The 16,254-nt window shown below is 55.8% G+C and overlaps 1 protein-coding gene across 4 annotated transcripts in view; it reads right to left on the bottom strand.

The window, feature by feature from the left end:
* Window positions 1-2,962: 2,962 nt before the first annotated feature.
* CFI (complement factor I) overlaps window positions 2,963-16,254 on the bottom strand; it is a 28,315-nt gene continuing 15,023 nt past the window's right edge. Inside the window, exons 8-14 of one of the 4 annotated variants that reach the window (XM_029076649.2) lie at window positions 14,789-14,818; window positions 13,046-13,081; window positions 11,029-11,132; window positions 9,672-9,775; window positions 7,685-7,962; window positions 5,782-5,886; window positions 2,963-3,354 (exon numbers count right to left, since the gene is read on the bottom strand). In XM_029076649.2, coding sequence (XP_028932482.1) covers window positions 3,137-3,354; window positions 5,782-5,886; window positions 7,685-7,962; window positions 9,672-9,775; window positions 11,029-11,132; window positions 13,046-13,081; window positions 14,789-14,818 — 875 coding nt within the window. In that variant the 3' untranslated portion in view covers window positions 2,963-3,136. The remainder of the gene's footprint in view (window positions 3,355-5,781; window positions 5,887-7,684; window positions 7,963-9,671; window positions 9,776-11,028; window positions 11,133-13,045; window positions 13,082-14,788; window positions 14,819-16,254) is intronic. The other 3 variants (XM_029076651.2, XM_029076650.2, XM_029076652.2) reach the window with 3 other exon arrangements.

Raw genomic sequence — 16,254 nt, 5'->3', positions numbered from 1 at the left:
GGTTAGATACAAGCTAATAATAATAATAATAAGGTTGGTATTTGTTAAGCGCTGACGAGGTGCCAGGCAGTGTTCTAAGCGCTGGGGTAGAGACAAGGCGATCGGGTTGTCCCACATGAGGCTCCCAGTCTTTCTCCCCATCTTACAGATGAGGGAACTGAGGCCCAGTGCAGTGACTCGCCCACAGTCCCCCAGCTGACAAGTGGCAGAGGCGGGATTCGAACCCGTGACCTCGGACTCCCAAACCCGGGCTCTTTCCGCTGAGCCGCGCCTCCGGCAGGAGCAAGCGCGGTGTTACAGACGGCTGAGAGGTCAAGGAGAATTAGGATGGATTACAACCCTATGGATTTGCTCATGAAGTCATAATAATGTTGGTATTTTGGTGTTTGTTAAGCGCTTACTATGCGCCGAGCACCGTTCTAAGCGCTGGGGGAGAGACGGGGTCATCAGGTCGTCCCGCGGGAGGCTCACGGTTAATCCCCACTTGACAGATGAGGTCACTGAGGCCCAGGGAAGCCAGGCGACTTGCCCACAGCCCCCCCCAGCCGACAAGGGGCAGAGGCGGGATTCGAACCCGTGACCTCGGACTCCCAAGCCCGGGCTCTCGCCACTGAGCCGCGCTGCGACCCGGGTCGGATGCTGTATCTCCCCAGCGCTCAGGACGGTGCTCTGCACATAGGAAGCGCTTAACAAATACCCACGGAATCATGGGCCTCCGCGGACCGAAGAGCGCAAGACCTGGGCCGCCCCGTCGATGGAGAAGAGCTGCCGGAGACGAAACCCAAGCAGTGAGTTTCCGTCCCGGGGTTTCGCGTCGGCGGAGAATTGTCAACGGAGAGGAAACCGAAGCAGCGGGTTTATATTACCCCTTCTCGGGGTCTGGATAGGAGTTGGAGGGGGCGATAACGGACCCGGCGATTTGAGGGGACTTTGGAGTTTTTTGTGTGTCATCTTTTGCTCTCCTCCGGGTCCGTCTCAGACCATCGTGCGTTCTCTTAATCACGTTGGGATCCGTTAAGCGCTGACTATGTGCAGAGCACCGTTCGAAGCGCTGGGGGAGATCCAGGGTCGTCGGGTCGCCCCACGTGAGGCTCCCAGTCTGAATCCCCGTCTTACAGATGAGGGGAGATACAAAAAATCCCCGTTTTACTTCTCTGAGGCCCAGAGAGGTGAGGTGACTTGCCCAAGGTCACACAGCTGATGATGACGACGATGGTATTTGTTAAGCGCTTGCTATGTGCCCAGCGCCGTTCTAAGCGCTGGGGTGGGTCCGGTTTAATCAGGTCGTCCCACGTGAGGCTCACAGGCTTCATCCCCATTTTCCAGATGAGGGGACCGAGGCACCGAGAAGCGAAGGGATTTGCCCGGAGTCACCCCGCTGACAGGTGGCGGGGCCGGGATTCGAACCCACGACCTCCGACTCCTAAGCCCGGGCTCTCTCCACCGAGCCGCGCTGCCTCTCCGCGGAGGCGGCTGAGGCCCGGAGAAGTGAAGTCGAGGTCGAAGAGTAGACGAGCGGCGGAGTCAGGATCTGTTACCCATCTGTCCGTTCCAAGCGCTCAGTCCGGTGCTCTGCCCACAGCGAGCGCTCGATAAATGCTATTGAATGAATTAGAACCCGGGTCCTCCTGGCTCTGCCGCTTCTCTCGGAGGGCTGATTGGGAAAGAGGGTGAATAGGGGAGGGACTTCCAGGAGGGAAAGATATGTGGCGGAGAGGGTGGAGGAAGGAAGGGATTTACTCAGGTGAACCTCGAGACGGTGACGACTGAGCGTATTAACCGCTTCACGTTTACCACCTCTTCTCTCTTCGGCCAAAAGGTCGCCCCTCGTCATTTTACCGTCATCATCCACGGGGCCTCTCCACTCTCGGCCCCAAGCCGCACCCTCCCGTTTTAGAACTAAATCTGGTCTATTATCTCTCCTTGCTGGTCCTGGGGCTTTACTCTTCCAGAAATCAGCCCTGATGATAACGACGTTGGTGTTAGTTAAGCGCTTACTATGGGCAGAGCCCTGTTCTAAGCGCTGGGGGAGACACAGTTTATTTAGCCCGTAGAAAAACCCGCCTTCCAATTTTAGTCTCGGTGAGGAGCCTGGAAACTGCCCGTCGTCTCGCCTGGCGATGGATCTCGACTCTGTTCCGCGGTAGATTATCATTCGTTCGTTCGATAGTATTTACTGAGCGCTTGGAATGGACAGATCGGCTAGACGAAGCTCATCGCGGACGGGGAACGTGTCGGTCTATATTGGGTTCTCCCAAGCGCTTAGTACAGTGCCGTTGCACGCAGGCGCTCGATCGACGCGATCGCACGCGTACTGATTTGAGGTCGAACGGACCGAATCCCAGTCGATGAAGCCCAGCCCATATTGAGAAGCGGCGGGGCTCCGTGGAAAGAGCCCGGGCTTTGCAGTCGGAGGTCATGGGTTCGAATGCCGGCGCGGCCACTTGTCAGCCGTGGGACTCTGGGCGAGTCGCTTCACTTCTCGGCGCCTCGGCTACCTCATCCGTCAAATGGGGATCGAGACCGTGAGCCCCACGGGGGACGACCTGATTCCCCTGTGTCTCCCCCGGCGTTTAGAACGGTGCTCGGCCCATAGTAAGCGCCTGACAAATGCCAACGTTGTTATTATTATTATTATCGGGGATTAACGCTTCATCCTGCTCAGCGCGGACAAGAGGCCGTCCTGATACCCGGCGACGTTAACCTCGATAGATGATTAGACCGTAAGCCCGTGATTAGACCCGTGCGCCCGTCCAACGGCAGGGACCGCCTCTATCTGTTGCCGACTTGCTCATTCCAAGCGCTCAGTCCAGTGCTCTGCACATAGTAAGCGCTCAGTAAATACTATTGAATGAAGGAATCCGCCCTCCAGGGCCGACGAGCGCCCTCCTTAAGTGAGGAGGGGACGAGGCCCACGCCGCTCGGGTATCTCGGCCCTTCCCAGGCACGACGAGAACGCGTCCTTTGAAACAGAGGCAGAATTTATTGGAGTTTTGCGGGAAGGTTTCGGGGTGGCGTAGCCAAGGCGCGTGGCAGGAAAAGGGAAGAAGCGTTAGGGGCGGCTCTCCGGGGAGAAGGCTTCCAGTTTTACGGCCTGCGCCGCTCCTCCTGCCCCGTCCTCGCTGAAAACGGAGTCTCAGACGTTGTATCGAGAAACGAGGGACCTCCCGACGTGACGGCTAATCCAGTCGAAATAATGGGCCACTTTTGTGTAGACCCCGGGGAACTGGGGCTTGCCGCAGTTTTCCCCCCAGCTGACGACGCCCCAGAGGTAGGCCACGTCGTTGGAGTCCGTGCACACGAGGGGGCCTCCGGAATCTCCTTTGCAAGCGTCGATGGAACCGTCCTCGGTACCTGGGGAGGAGAAGCCGAGGAGGGGAACGGCATCGCGGACGCCGTCTCCTGAAAGCCCCCCTCCCGCGTCGGGCCTGGCGGACGGAGCCCGGGCCTGGGAGTCGGCGGGACCGGGGTTCTAATCCCGGCTCCGCCGCTCGTCCGCCGCGTGACTCCGGGCGAATCCCTTCGCTTCTCTTCATCCCCGTTCGAGAGATGAGGTAACCGAGGCCCAGAGAAGTGAAGCGACTCGCCCGCGGTCACGCGGCTGCCAGGTGGCGGGGCCGGGATTCGAACCCATGCCCTCTGACTCCAAAGCCCGGGCTCTTTCCGCCGAGCCACGCTGCTTCTTTGGCGGCTATATCTTAAGGAGGCTTAAGGCCGACACTTGAGGTTCCCCTGGAGGATTTCTTCCAGAAGCCCCAAACAGGCTCCTCCCAGCCTTTGGCTTTGAGCTGGGAGTGTTTCTGTTATACTCTCCCGAGCTCTTAGTACAGTGCTCTGCACGGAGTAGGCGCTCAATAAATATGAGGGACTGACTTTGGCGACTTCTCCCTGGTGGGCGGACAAAAATGAGCTCCGGAATTGAGCAGCGGTCAGTAGATCTGAAAGCGAACCCCCTCTCCCCCGGCGTTGACCGCTTCAGAGAGCCCAAATGAATAGGAGTTGTTTGGATTGCTGTTATCACTGCTTTGATCAGCGTGGCTCAGTGGAAAGAGCCCGGGCTGGGGAGTCAGAGGGCACGGGCTCGAATCCCGCCTCTGCCGCCCGGCAGCCGTGTGACGGCGGGCGAGTCGCTTCACTTCTCCGTGCCTCAGTTACCTCATCTGTACAACGGGGATTCACCGTGAGCCTCACGTGGGGCGACCTGACGACCCTGGATCTAGCCCGGCGCTCGGAACAGCGCTCGGCACATAGTGAGCGCTTAACGGATACCAACGTTATTATCATTATCGAGAAACACCGTGGCCTAGTGGAGAGAACCTGGGCCTGGCCGTCAGAAGGACCTAGCTCCGCCGTGAGCCTGCCGGGTGACCCCGGGCCCACTTAACGCCTCCGTGCCTCGGTTACCTCAGCTGTAAAACGGGGATCGCTACCGCGAGCCCCGTGTGGACTGGGTCCAACCTGATCCGTTTGAATCTACCCCAGCGCTCGGTACAGTGCCTGACCCGTAGTAAGCACCTACCGCATACCATACAAATAATAGGAGCTCGTGGTAACTGGCTACATCCAGGATGAGGAAGGCTTTCGTTCGTTCATTCGATAGCATTTATCGAGCGCTTACTGCGTGCAGAGCGCCGGACTGAGCGCTTGGAACGGACAAATGGGCCACGGATAGAGACGGTCCCCGCCCACTGACGGGCTCACGGTCTGATCGGGGGGAGACGGACGGACGAGGACGATGGCGATAGATAGGGTCGAGGGGAAGAACGTCTCGTCGAAACAATGGCAGTAAACAGAATCGAGGCGATGGCCGTGTCATTAACGAAATAGACAGGGTAATAAAAATATATACAAATGAACAGACGAGCACAGTGCCGAGGGGAGGGGAAGGGGGGAAAAGAGGGCTTAGCTGAGGGGAGGCGAAGGGGGGGTAGAGAGGCGGCAGAGGGAGCAGAGGGCAAAGTGGAAGCTCAGTCTGGGAAGGCCTCCTGGAGGAGGTGAGCTCTCAGTAGGGTTTCGAAGAGGGGAAGAGAATGAGTTTGGCGGAGGTGAGGAGGGAGGGCGTTCCGGGAGCGCGGGAGGACGCGGCCCCGGGGGTCGACGGCGGGACGGGCGAGGACGGGGGACGGCGAGGAGGCGGGCGGCGGCGGAGGAGCGGAGCGTGCGGGGTGGGCGGTGGAAAGAGAGAAGGGAGGAGAGGTAGGAGGGGGCCGGGTGACGGAGAGCCTCGAAGCCCAGAGTGAGGAGTTTTTGTTGCGTGCCGGAGGTCGATGGGCAACCACCGGAGGTTTTTAAGAAGGGGTGTGACAGGCCCGGAGCGTTTCCGCGGGAAAGGCTTGCAGAGGAAAGAGTCCCGAAAGTCTGAAAGGTAAAGAAGAGAGCCGTCTGTGGTCTCTGGCTCTGATGGGAGTCAACGCTTAAGCCCTCCTTCCTTCTCCTCTCCTTCCCTTCTGTGTCACCCCGACCGGTTCCCTTTATTCACTCCCCTTCCCGGCCCCCCGGCGCCGACGTACAGATCTGCGATCGATTTATCTCTGTCGACGTCTGTCTCCCCCTCTAGACCGTAAGCCGGCCGCGGGCAGGGAACGTGTCTGTGTGCCGTTATATTGTACTCGCCCGACTGTGTCGTGCTCTCTTAGCGGAGGGCTTCGCACACGGTAAGCGCTCGGTAAATACGGTTGAGTGAACGAATGAAACCGACCCATCTGGCGACGCTGCCGGGGCTGTGTGATATACGGGTCTCAGAGGGACAGCGACGCGATGAAGAGATCCCGCTGTACTTGCCTGCGCATAACATCTCTTTCTCGTGATAGCGAGAGGAGTAAAATTTTGAGCAGTTGGCTATCAGGTTCACGTGGCCCCATTTAAGACTGTAGACTCTGGCGAACTCTACAGAAAGAAAGACAACGAGACGAGAATGATGAAAACATGCTAAAGATCTCGGTCACAGATTAGAAGTGAATAAACACGCGCTCTGTAAACTGCAAGCCACAGGTGGCAAATACACCCTGGGTAGACGATTTACGACAAAATTGTGACCAGTTTTGATACGTATGACTAATACGCTAGGACGGTTCTTTCTCTTCGTTCCCTACAACCTCGAGCCCCCCGAGGGACAGGGATCACATCTAATTCCCCCCTGCGTTGTCTCCCGGCATTTAGTAATAATAATAATAATAATAATAACGATGGTATCCGTTAAGCGCGTACTACGTGCCAAGCACAGTGCGCTGCGCACAGTACTTAATTCTTTTACCGCTACTGTTCCTTCCCTATCCCGAACCCGCTCTTCCCACTTATGCTTCTCTTTTTCTACTCCCTCTCCAGTCTTTGATGACACTGTAGTCTTCCAAGAGGAAAGAGAGGTTGAAAGCGGCACGGTCCGGTGGGGCTAGAGCCCGGGCCTGGGAGTCAGAGGACCGGGGTTCGAAGCCTGGTTCCGCCACTCGTCTGCTGTGTGACCTTGGGCAGATCACTTCTCGGGGCCTCAGTTCCCTCCTCTGCAAAATGAGGGTCCGATACCAGACCGTGAGCCCCACGTGGGGCCTGGTTATCTCCTATCGACCCCAGCGCTTAGTACTGCGCTTGACACATGGTGTCCGTCGGTCGTATCCGTGGAGCGCTTACCGTGTGCAGAGCACCGTAGTAAGTGACAGGGAGAATACAATAGAGCCAGCTTTCAACAATGCCACAGCTGTTATTATTATTAATTATGACTTGACAGGAGTTGAATCGTTGGACGTGATCATTTATTTTTACAGAGATTGCCGTTCAACCCCGGAGTGGCCGGCACCACCCCCAGGGTCTGATTCTGAGCTCCACCGTCGGACTGCCGCGTGATCTCAGGCAAGTCGCTTAATCTCTGCACCTCGGTTTCCTCATCTCAAAATGGGCACGATGATACCTTTTTTTTAACTGGTATTTGTTAAGTGCTTACTATGTGCCAGGGACTGTTCTAAACACTGGGGTTGATAATAGCGATAATATTGGTTAAGCATTTACTCTGTGCCAAGCACCGTTCTAAGTTGCCCACTTGGCAACTCAGCTGGCGGATACGAGGTCACCAGGTTGGACGGTCTCTGCCCCACAAGGGGCTCGGTCTTGATCCCCATTTTACAGTTGAAGTACAGATGAGACCCAGAGGCGCGAAGCGACTTGCCCAGGGTCACACAGCGAGACGAGTGGCAGAGCCGGGACCAGAAGCCGGGTCCTTCTGACTCCCAGACTCGTGCTCTATCCACAGGGCCACGTTGCTTCCCGAGGTAGTAAACATGAGGTAATCGGGTTGGACGCGGTCTCCGTTCCCCCGTGGGGTTCCCGGGCCCATTTTACAGATGAGGTAACTGAGGCCCAGAGAGGTTAAGGGACTCGCCCAAGGTCACACGGCAGACAGGTGGCGGAGCCGGGACCGGAACCCAGATTCTTCCGTTTCCCAGGCCCGTGCTCTCTCCTCTGGGCCTCGCTCGCTCGCCACCTCCCTCACGGATGGGGGTGAGGGCCAAAATGAGAAAAATCGCACCGCAGCACGTGGGGACTAAAAGCGTTATGCAGAACCCAAGGTGGCAGTTTTACTATCACTTCAGTTTCAGAGAGAGGAGCGTGGACGCGATCAGAAAATCAGCTCCTGTAAAATGCCATTTATCAGTCAGATTTCCAGAAGGAGTTTCCCCCGCTATAAACCGGTTACCTTCTTCCAGTCCAAAGCCAGAAACTACGCATCGGTGATTGGGTCTGAACATATATTCCGACCAGGGGAGACAGGCCGGGATGGTAAATGGCAGGTTACACTCTTTTTTATTTCCCTGCTTCTTCACCTCCAATAAAGCAATGTCATTTTGGTACGTAGAAGCGCTGTATTGGTCATGGACGATGACTTGATTTACTCTGTGAATCTGTATTTCCGGGTTAAGTTTTATCCAGTCCAACAATCCCGTCCAGACTTGATATCGATGAGCTCTGTTTTGTCTGCAACACATTTTTTATGAAAACGGACCTGTGAACGTCTAAGACGGTCCCCCGAGTCTCCTCAATCCTCCCTCCCGCCACCCCTCTCTCGGGCCTCTCGCCCTCTTTCCCAAATGGTCACAGTGGCGGCCTTGACTCGTCGTATGCCGCCGAGTCGTCCCCGACCCGCGGCGACACCACGGAGGCGTCTCTCCCGGGACGCCCCGCCTCCATCTGCAGTCGCTCCCGTGGTGTAGCCGTAGATTTTCTTGGTAAAAATACGGAAGCGGTTTACCGTCGTCTTCTTCTGCGCAGTAAACGCGAGGCTCCGCCCTCGACTCTCTCCCCCACGCCGCCGCTGCCCAGCGTGGGTGAGTTTCGACTTGTGGCCGATGGCCCGCCCCTCGCGGGCCACCGGCCAAGCTAGGGATGGAACGGGTAGGCCTCCGCTTGACTCCCCTTCCCGGAGCTGAGACTGATAGAGGCCTGGAAACTCTCCAGGTGCCATCCTGAGACGGTATAGCTGCAGTAATAATCATGTATCGAGCAGCAACCTGGGGCTCGGACGGTACAGAAAAACCAGGCGACGCATTCCCTGCCTACAAGGAGCTTACAGCGTAACAGGGGTGAGGGACGTCAAAGCATTTATACCTAGAGTGGTTAAAATAAATAGAGCAGATATAGATGGGTAAGTGCTAGCGGGGGTTAAATGAGTCCATTAAGGCCAGGAGTTGGCTGAAGCTACGGCTCAGGTTGCAGGGAAATCGATCGGGGAAGGCTTGTTGGAGGAGGAGGTGGGATTTTTGATTCTCGATTCTATTTATCGCTGTTGTTCTTGTCCGTCCGTCTCCCCCGATTAGACCGTAAGCCCGTCAGAGGGCAGGGACCGTCTCTATCTGTTACCTATCTGGACATCCCAAGTGCTTAGTCCAGTGCTCTGCACATAGTGAGCGCTCAATAAAGCCTATTGAATGAATGAATTTTTGGAGGGATTCAAATGGGGGGAGAGCTGAGATCTGTATGATGGGGGAGGGCGGGTGCTCCAGGCCCAGGGGAACAGGGGGGGATCCCGCCCTAGATCCAAGCGAGGGGATGAACGTGGGAGAAACGTGAGTTGGGTCCATCTAGGATGTTGGCTTAGAGGCAGCAAGTTAATAATAATAATAATAATAATTGCGGTATTTGCTAAGCTCTTATTAATACGCCAGTTACTGCAAGCACTGCGGTGGAAACAAGCCAATTGGGCTGGGCACGATCCCTGTCCCGTATGGGGCTCACAGTCTCTGTCCCATAAGGGGCTCACAGTCTTGATCCCCATTTTACAGATGAGATGACTGAGGCACACAGAAATGAAGTGACTTGCCCAGAGTCACACAGCAGACAAGCGGCGGAGCCGGGATCAGAACCCATGACCTTCTGGCTCCCGGGCCCGCGCTCTAGCCGCTGCTCCGTGATACCAACCACCAGCCACTTCTGCACCGGCTTCCTGCTAGTGAGCTCGCTGGGGGCAGGAATATATCTCTTTGGGTTATACTGTACCCTCCTGAGCGCTTAGTACGGTGCTTTGCTCCCAGTAAGCGCTCAGTGAATTCGATGGAATGAACGAACCAGGAGCCCGCATTTCATCCCGCAGGCGGGCATTTACGGATGGTCCACCGTCATCCCCGCCATCCCCCCCCGACTCCTTTTACCGCTCCAGAAAAACCGGACATTTCAGGAAGGGATTTTACCTCACACAGTGGGCCGCGGTCAGGATCCAACAGCCACCGATATAAATCCCTCCACATTTGATTTGGTTGTCTTCCTTAATTGCCACCTGCCAAGGGAATTCATCCTAAAAGAGAGACGGTGAGCGCTTCTCGTCGGACTAGGGAAGCGCGACGGTAAGACTCCAGTCCCACCCCTCCGGGTAACGGCCGAACCGGAAGAACCTGGGCAGCCGCGGCCCGTGTGCTCCTCCGAGATCTCAAAGCGCCTCGACGCGGGCCTTCCCCGACGCTCCCCGCGGCCCGTCCCACCTCTGGGGGAAGCGGGACGGGAGCGCGAGGGAGTCGGCCGGTCGGACGGTGTGCCGACCACCGTACCGAGCGCTCGGGAGAGTGCAACGCCACGATTCAACGGACGCGTTCAGACACCCCCAACCCAGCTGGCGCTAGCAGGGGAGAGGGTCGAGGGGAAGAGTCCTCACTCGTCACTCGTACCGCTTCCAGTTTCCTTCCCAGCGGGAGTGGCACCGTGTATTGAGCACCCGCGGGGGCCGTGGACTGTACTAAGCGCTTGGAAAATACAAAGCAAGCAGTGACACGTCCCTTGCCCACGAGGAACTCACGTGCCACGTGACAATCGGGAAATCCAATAATAATAAACAACCGGGGTATCCGGTAAGCGCTTACTCTGTGCCGGGCGCCGTTCCGAGCGCTGGGGTAGATACAAGGAAATCGGGTTGGACACCGTCCCTGCCCCACATGGGGCTCACGGTCTAAGTAGGAGGGAGAACAGCCGTTTCGTCGCCACTGTACAAGGTGAGGAAACGGAGGCACAGAGAAGTTAAGGGACTCGCCCAAGGTTGCCCAGCGAGCGGTCGGCCGGCATTAGAACCCAGGCCCTTCTGACCTGTAGGTCCACGATCTCTCCGCTAACTAGGCCACACGGTAACATGGCCCACTGTAACGGGGGTAGACGGGCTCACCGTTAGGCAGCGCTCCCCTAAGGCTACGTAGGCTGTGGGCGGGGAACGTGTTCACCGACGCTGTTATACCGAAATAATAACAATGGTGGTATTTGCTAAGCGCTTACTATTCCCCTACGTGTTTAGTACGCTGTGCTGCGCCCAGTAGGTGCTCAATAAATACCATTGATGGTCTCCAGTGTTGGGTCTCTCTTCCAACAGGGCCACGCTTGGGAAATCTTGATTTTGAATTATCCCGTTACGTCCTCGTTGCCTGGAGTTCATTCGTTCAGTAGTAGTTATTGAGCGCTCACTATGTGCCGAGCGCTGTACCGAGCGCTTGGAGCGGACGGATCGGCAACAGATAGAGACGGTCCCTGCCCTTCGACGGGCTCGCGGTCTAATCGGGGGAGTGTTACCTTAACTGCGGCCTTTCCTCCCAGAATCCGTTTCCTTCGGGTAGAGATGTTCCGTCGCATCCCACAGGTGATTTGTGGAATAAGAGATTTTATCCGTCTCCTTTCTTTGAGGAGAAACAAAGACCCGCATCATTATCCGCTCCGCACTCGTCGCGTCGGGCAAACACAGCTGGGATGATTCCATCACCTCTGTCCGCGTCCGCTCCCATTAGAAACCCGCCCCGCCTCCAACGCCGTACCCAGAGGACGATCTGAGTTCGGGATTAAAAGAGGGGAAGTGCTTGGGAGTCTAAAGCCCTTCGCTAAAATGATTGGGTTGAGTCGGAAGCCGGGTTGGCGGCTCGGGACACTGTAATTCCTTGGCCCTGCCCTAACGAGAGAGGAGAGGTTATTTTCACCAAGGAGGCGGAGTCCCAGAAATCCACCCGCTACTGAGGTCGCAAGAGGATCGTGTCCACTTCGTTAACTCCGTGTCTCTAGGAGAAGGCACCCGGGAGCCAAGGCGCCTACTACATATCAGTTCCAGAGAAAAGCGGGCAAGGGACTAAGATGAGCCTGATACTTAGAACAGAAATCCGACGGGACGACGAAACGGTCGCGTCGGAACGTCTCCTCTGTGGATCGAGGACAAGCGCGGCCGTCTTTCTCGGAAAGACAGAGTGCAGAGAGAGAGAGAAAAAGGCTCTTCCAGCGTGACGTGATCCTTCAACCTAAAGGTGCCGAAGAAGCGAGACTCGAGGAGAAGCGTTATTATACGGGTCCCACCGGGAAAAGATCACGAAAAACAGCCGAGGGTGGCCAAATCTGAAGTCCCGATTCAATCCGGATGCCCTCGGATTTCCGCCGTTCTTAAATTCACTCCTGGACGGGGATCGGGTCTAGATTAGGAGACTATCGACTGAAGGATGGGACGGGAAAAGTCAGACTCTGTCCTTAAACATTTGATTCTTACTCATCTGTGCTGCTTTTATAGCTTACAGTCTAGAGGGCTAACGGTAAATTCGTCAGAGCTCCGTGGAACATACACAGTCCGTGGCCTTAGCATCCATTACGGATCTTGCTCCCTTTCTTTTTCAGTACCACGTAGTCGAAAACGAGCCGAGTTGGCCCGCTTCTTTCCAATTTGGCCACTTGGCAACTCAGCTGGTATCCGCACACTTAACCTGGCCAGGCACCGTCGCCCGGGCGGTTAGCGAACCGCTCGAAGCCGAGCTCGGTTTCGGTCTCGAAGCCTGACGGAGGAGGTGAGCGAGAGGATGCCGACGGAGTGTGCCGACGGAAGTTCGGGAACTTCCGTCTGAAGCAGACGCGGTGATGCTCTTATAGGGAGGGATGGGTTCAGCTATCAAAACAGCTTAGTACGGTGCTTGGCGCCCAATAAGCGCTCGATAAATAGGATCGAATGAACATCGACAATCCCTCTCCCTCCTTCAAAGCCCATCTCCTCCAAGAGGGCTTCCCTGACTAAGCTCCCTTTCCTCATCTTCCACCCCCTTCTGCTTTGCCCCGATTTGCTCTCTTTGTTCTTCCCCGCCTCCCGGCCCCACAGCGCTCATAATAATAATAATAATGTTGGTATTCGTTAAGCGCTCACTAGGTGCAGAGCACCGTTCTAAGCGCTGGGGGAGATACAGGGGAATCAGGTTGTCCCACGTGGGGCTCCCGGTCTTCATCCCCATTTTACAGATGAGGTCACCGAGGCCCAGAGAAGTGAAGTGACTCGCCCACAGTCACACAGCTGACAAGCGGCAGAGCCGGGATTGGAACCCATGACCTCGGACTCCCAAGCCCCGGCTCTTTCCACTGAGCCACGCTGCTTCTCGATACCGCTGCTCGTATACGTAGCTGTGATTTTTTTTATTTATATCGACCTCTGTCTCCCCACTCTAGACTGTAAGCTCACTGCAGACGGGGAATATGTCCGTTTATTATGACACCTGACTCTCCCAAGCGCTTAGTACGGCGCTTTGCCCGCAGTCCGCGCTCAACCGATACGACTGAAAGAATGAACGGATACCGTTATCCATGTTGTCGTTCAAAGCCCGAGCTGGTTCTGGAAGGAGAACAAAGAAAGAGAAAGCCAGTTCCGACAGGTTCGACCCACAGCGTGTTCGTCCGAAAGGTTCCCCGGCAGTTCTGGCAAGGGGAGCGGCGCGGCTCAGTGGAAAGAGCCCCGGCGTGGGAGTCCGGGGTCGTGGGTTCGAATGCCACCTCTGCCGCTTGTCAGCCGGGTGACTGTGGGCGAGTCACTTCACTTCTCTGGGCCTCAGTTCCCTCAGCTGGAAAACGGGGAGCGAGATTGGGAGCCTCACGTGGGACGACCTGATTACCCCGTATCTACCCAGCGCTCAGTGCTCGGCACATAGTAAGCGCTTAACAGATACCAACATTATTATTAATTCTCGGTGAGCCTCCCCGCGCGATGTCTGTGCTAGATGAGGCATCCCGTCATCCCATCCCCCGCTACTCGCCTGGCTATTTGAACCCCTGCTTCAGAGGCCGAGGGGAGAGAGACACTGCCGTTTGATGAGAGGCGCGCCAGGCCTGAGAGCGACTAACTGGCCAGCACCGTTTGACGACATCAACTGAGCTCGGTCCTGCAGCGGGCCCTCCGCGGAGTCTCCCAGAACCTGTCTTAATAATAATAATAATGACAGTAATGATATCTGTTAAGCACTTAGGAAGCGCCGGGGTGGATATAAGCAGATGGGGTCCGACCCAGTCCCCATCCCACGTGGGGCTCACCGTCTCAATCCCCCTCTTACAGATGAGGCAACTGAGGCCCAGAGAAGTGAAGTGACCTGCCCGAGGTCACACAGCAGACACGTGGCGAAGCCAGGATCGGAACCCATGACCTTTTGACTCCCGGGCCCGTGCTCCAGCTATTACGCCACGCTGTTTCCTCACGCCATGCTGGAGAAGCTACCAGGCGGGTTTTAGTCTAGCCGGGGGTCCTCCTGGATAAATCTCCGGGCGCCGGGCTTGGCCGCTTGGAAAGATCGTGGGCCGGGGAGGCAGAGGATCAGAGTTCTAATCCCAGCTCTGCCCGTTGCCCTTTTTTTTTAATTCTATCCATCAAGCACTTACTACGTTCCAGGCACCGTACTAAGCACTGGGGCGGATACAGACTGTTCAGGTTGGACACGGTCTATTCCCCAGCTGGAGCTCAGTCTTCATCCCCATTTTACAGATGAGGTGACCGGGGCACAGAGAAGTGAAGTGACTTGCCCAAGGTCACCCAGCAGACAGGGGCAGAGCCGGAATCAGAAGCCTGGTCCTTCTGGCTTCCAGGCCCTGTAAACTCAGCCAAGGTAGGGAACGAGTCTACCAACTGTGTTGTATTCTACTCTCCCTAGTGCTTATGACAGCGCTCTGGGAGCGCCCAGCGAGCGCTCCGTAAATACCACTGATTGACTGATTGAAGTCGAGTCAAGATAAGTTGGAAACAAGTCCCTGTCCCACACGAGTCCCACAGTCTAAGTAGGAGAGAGTACAGGTATTGAGTTGTACGGAGGAGGAAGCCGAAGCACGGGAGAAGTCAAGGGGCTTGTCCGAGGTCAAACTGTGGGAGAGAGGTGGAGCTGAGATTAGAACTCGGGTCCCCCTGACAGACCCGTGCTCTTTCCAGCAGGCCACACTGCTTCCATTCAAACCCCCACACCCAGAGCATTTCTCCGGGAGGACCCCCTCCCAAATCAAACCCGATTTTGCCGTTAAAACCGCCGGTTAATCATTTCTGATAAACTAACAGCGGCTGTACCTTGGTCTCGAACTTCACCCCGGTGAACCCCTGTGAATGAAAGACAAACATTTCACTCTGGTGGAGAGATGTGATGACATTTGGTGGTTTTGGCGGCAGCGGGCGAGCCCTTGGACATTGAGACCGAAGAAACAGTGGTTCTGCCATCCTCCCGCTCCCGCCGCTTCCCAGTTTAATCCCTAGGACCGATAAGAATTTTACCCAAGATCTCTAAATAGAATGAGAGAAACTCATGAAAGAGACGGGACCTTCGCCCCAGATCTTACTCCTGCAACGGGAGCAGGGAAATACGCGGAGCACGTGTAGTGATACTTGAGAAGGAGCGTGGTAGAGTGGAAAGAGCACGGGCCTGGGAGTCAGAAGGTCATGGCTTCCAATTCTCACTCCGCCACTCATCTACCGTGTGACCTCAGGCAAGTCACTTCATTTCTCCGGGCCTCGGTTTCCTCATCTCTAAAACGGGGATCGAGACGGGGAGATGGGGAAGATCAGAGGGAGGATTGAGGAATCCTGATTTTTTTTTTTCCCCCTCTCCCTGTCTTTCTCACTTGCTCTTTCTTCTCAATCAATCCGTGGTACTTGTTGAGCGCTTACCGTGTGCAAGAAGAGCACAGAACTCACTTCTTGGGAGAATACAATACGACAGAGTTGGTGGACATATTCCCTGCCCGCCAGGAGCTTACGGTCTTGTCTCTCTCATCCCTTTTTGCTAGAAGAGAAAGCAGAAAGTTCCTAGACAGACCAGAAAGCTCCAAGCCTGATGTCTGAAGTTTTCCTCCAGTCAAATATAGAGCCTCTTACTGTTTCCTGTCTGTTCCGCAACGCTGGGCAGAGAGAATCCTCTTTTGGAGCTGGTTGAGATGGTTGCAGGCAGGGAACATGTCTACCAACCCCGTTATCGCGTACTCTCCCGGGCGCTCAGTGCAGTGCCCTGCACACAGTCAGCGCTCAATAAATACCAGCGAGTGATCGAGAGAAAAGAATAAGCGAGAAAGAAAACGAGAAAAAAACAGATTGATGAAAAGGTACCGGGCCCCCTGGGAAGTCGCTAGGAACAAGCAGAGAGTTTCGTTTATAGCCGAACGGGATCAGTCAGCAGGGGCTGCGGGAAGTGAGGAATAGTAATAATCGTAATAATGCATTCATTCGATCGTATTTATTGAGCGCTTACTGTGGGCAGAGCACTGTACGAAGCGCTTGGAATGGACAAGTACTGTGTGCCAGGCACTGTAGTCAGCACTGGGGTTGGACACAGTCCCTGTCCCACATGGGGCTCACGGTGCATTTGACAGGTGAGGGAACTGAGGCCCAGAGAAGTGAAGCGACTTGCCCAAGATCACCCAGCAGGCAAGTGGCAGAGCCGGGATTAGAACCCATGACCTTCTGACTCCCAGCCCCGTGCTCTATCCACTACTCCATGCTGCTTCCCCAACAGCAACTTGCATTTCAAGATGAAATGACGCCCT

The sequence above is a fragment of the Ornithorhynchus anatinus genome, chromosome 12 (genome assembly GCF_004115215.2).
Source record: "Ornithorhynchus anatinus isolate Pmale09 chromosome 12, mOrnAna1.pri.v4, whole genome shotgun sequence".
In the NCBI taxonomy this organism is placed as follows: domain Eukaryota; kingdom Metazoa; phylum Chordata; class Mammalia; order Monotremata; family Ornithorhynchidae; genus Ornithorhynchus; species Ornithorhynchus anatinus.
This window is presented reverse-complemented; position numbering and strand designations above follow the sequence as displayed.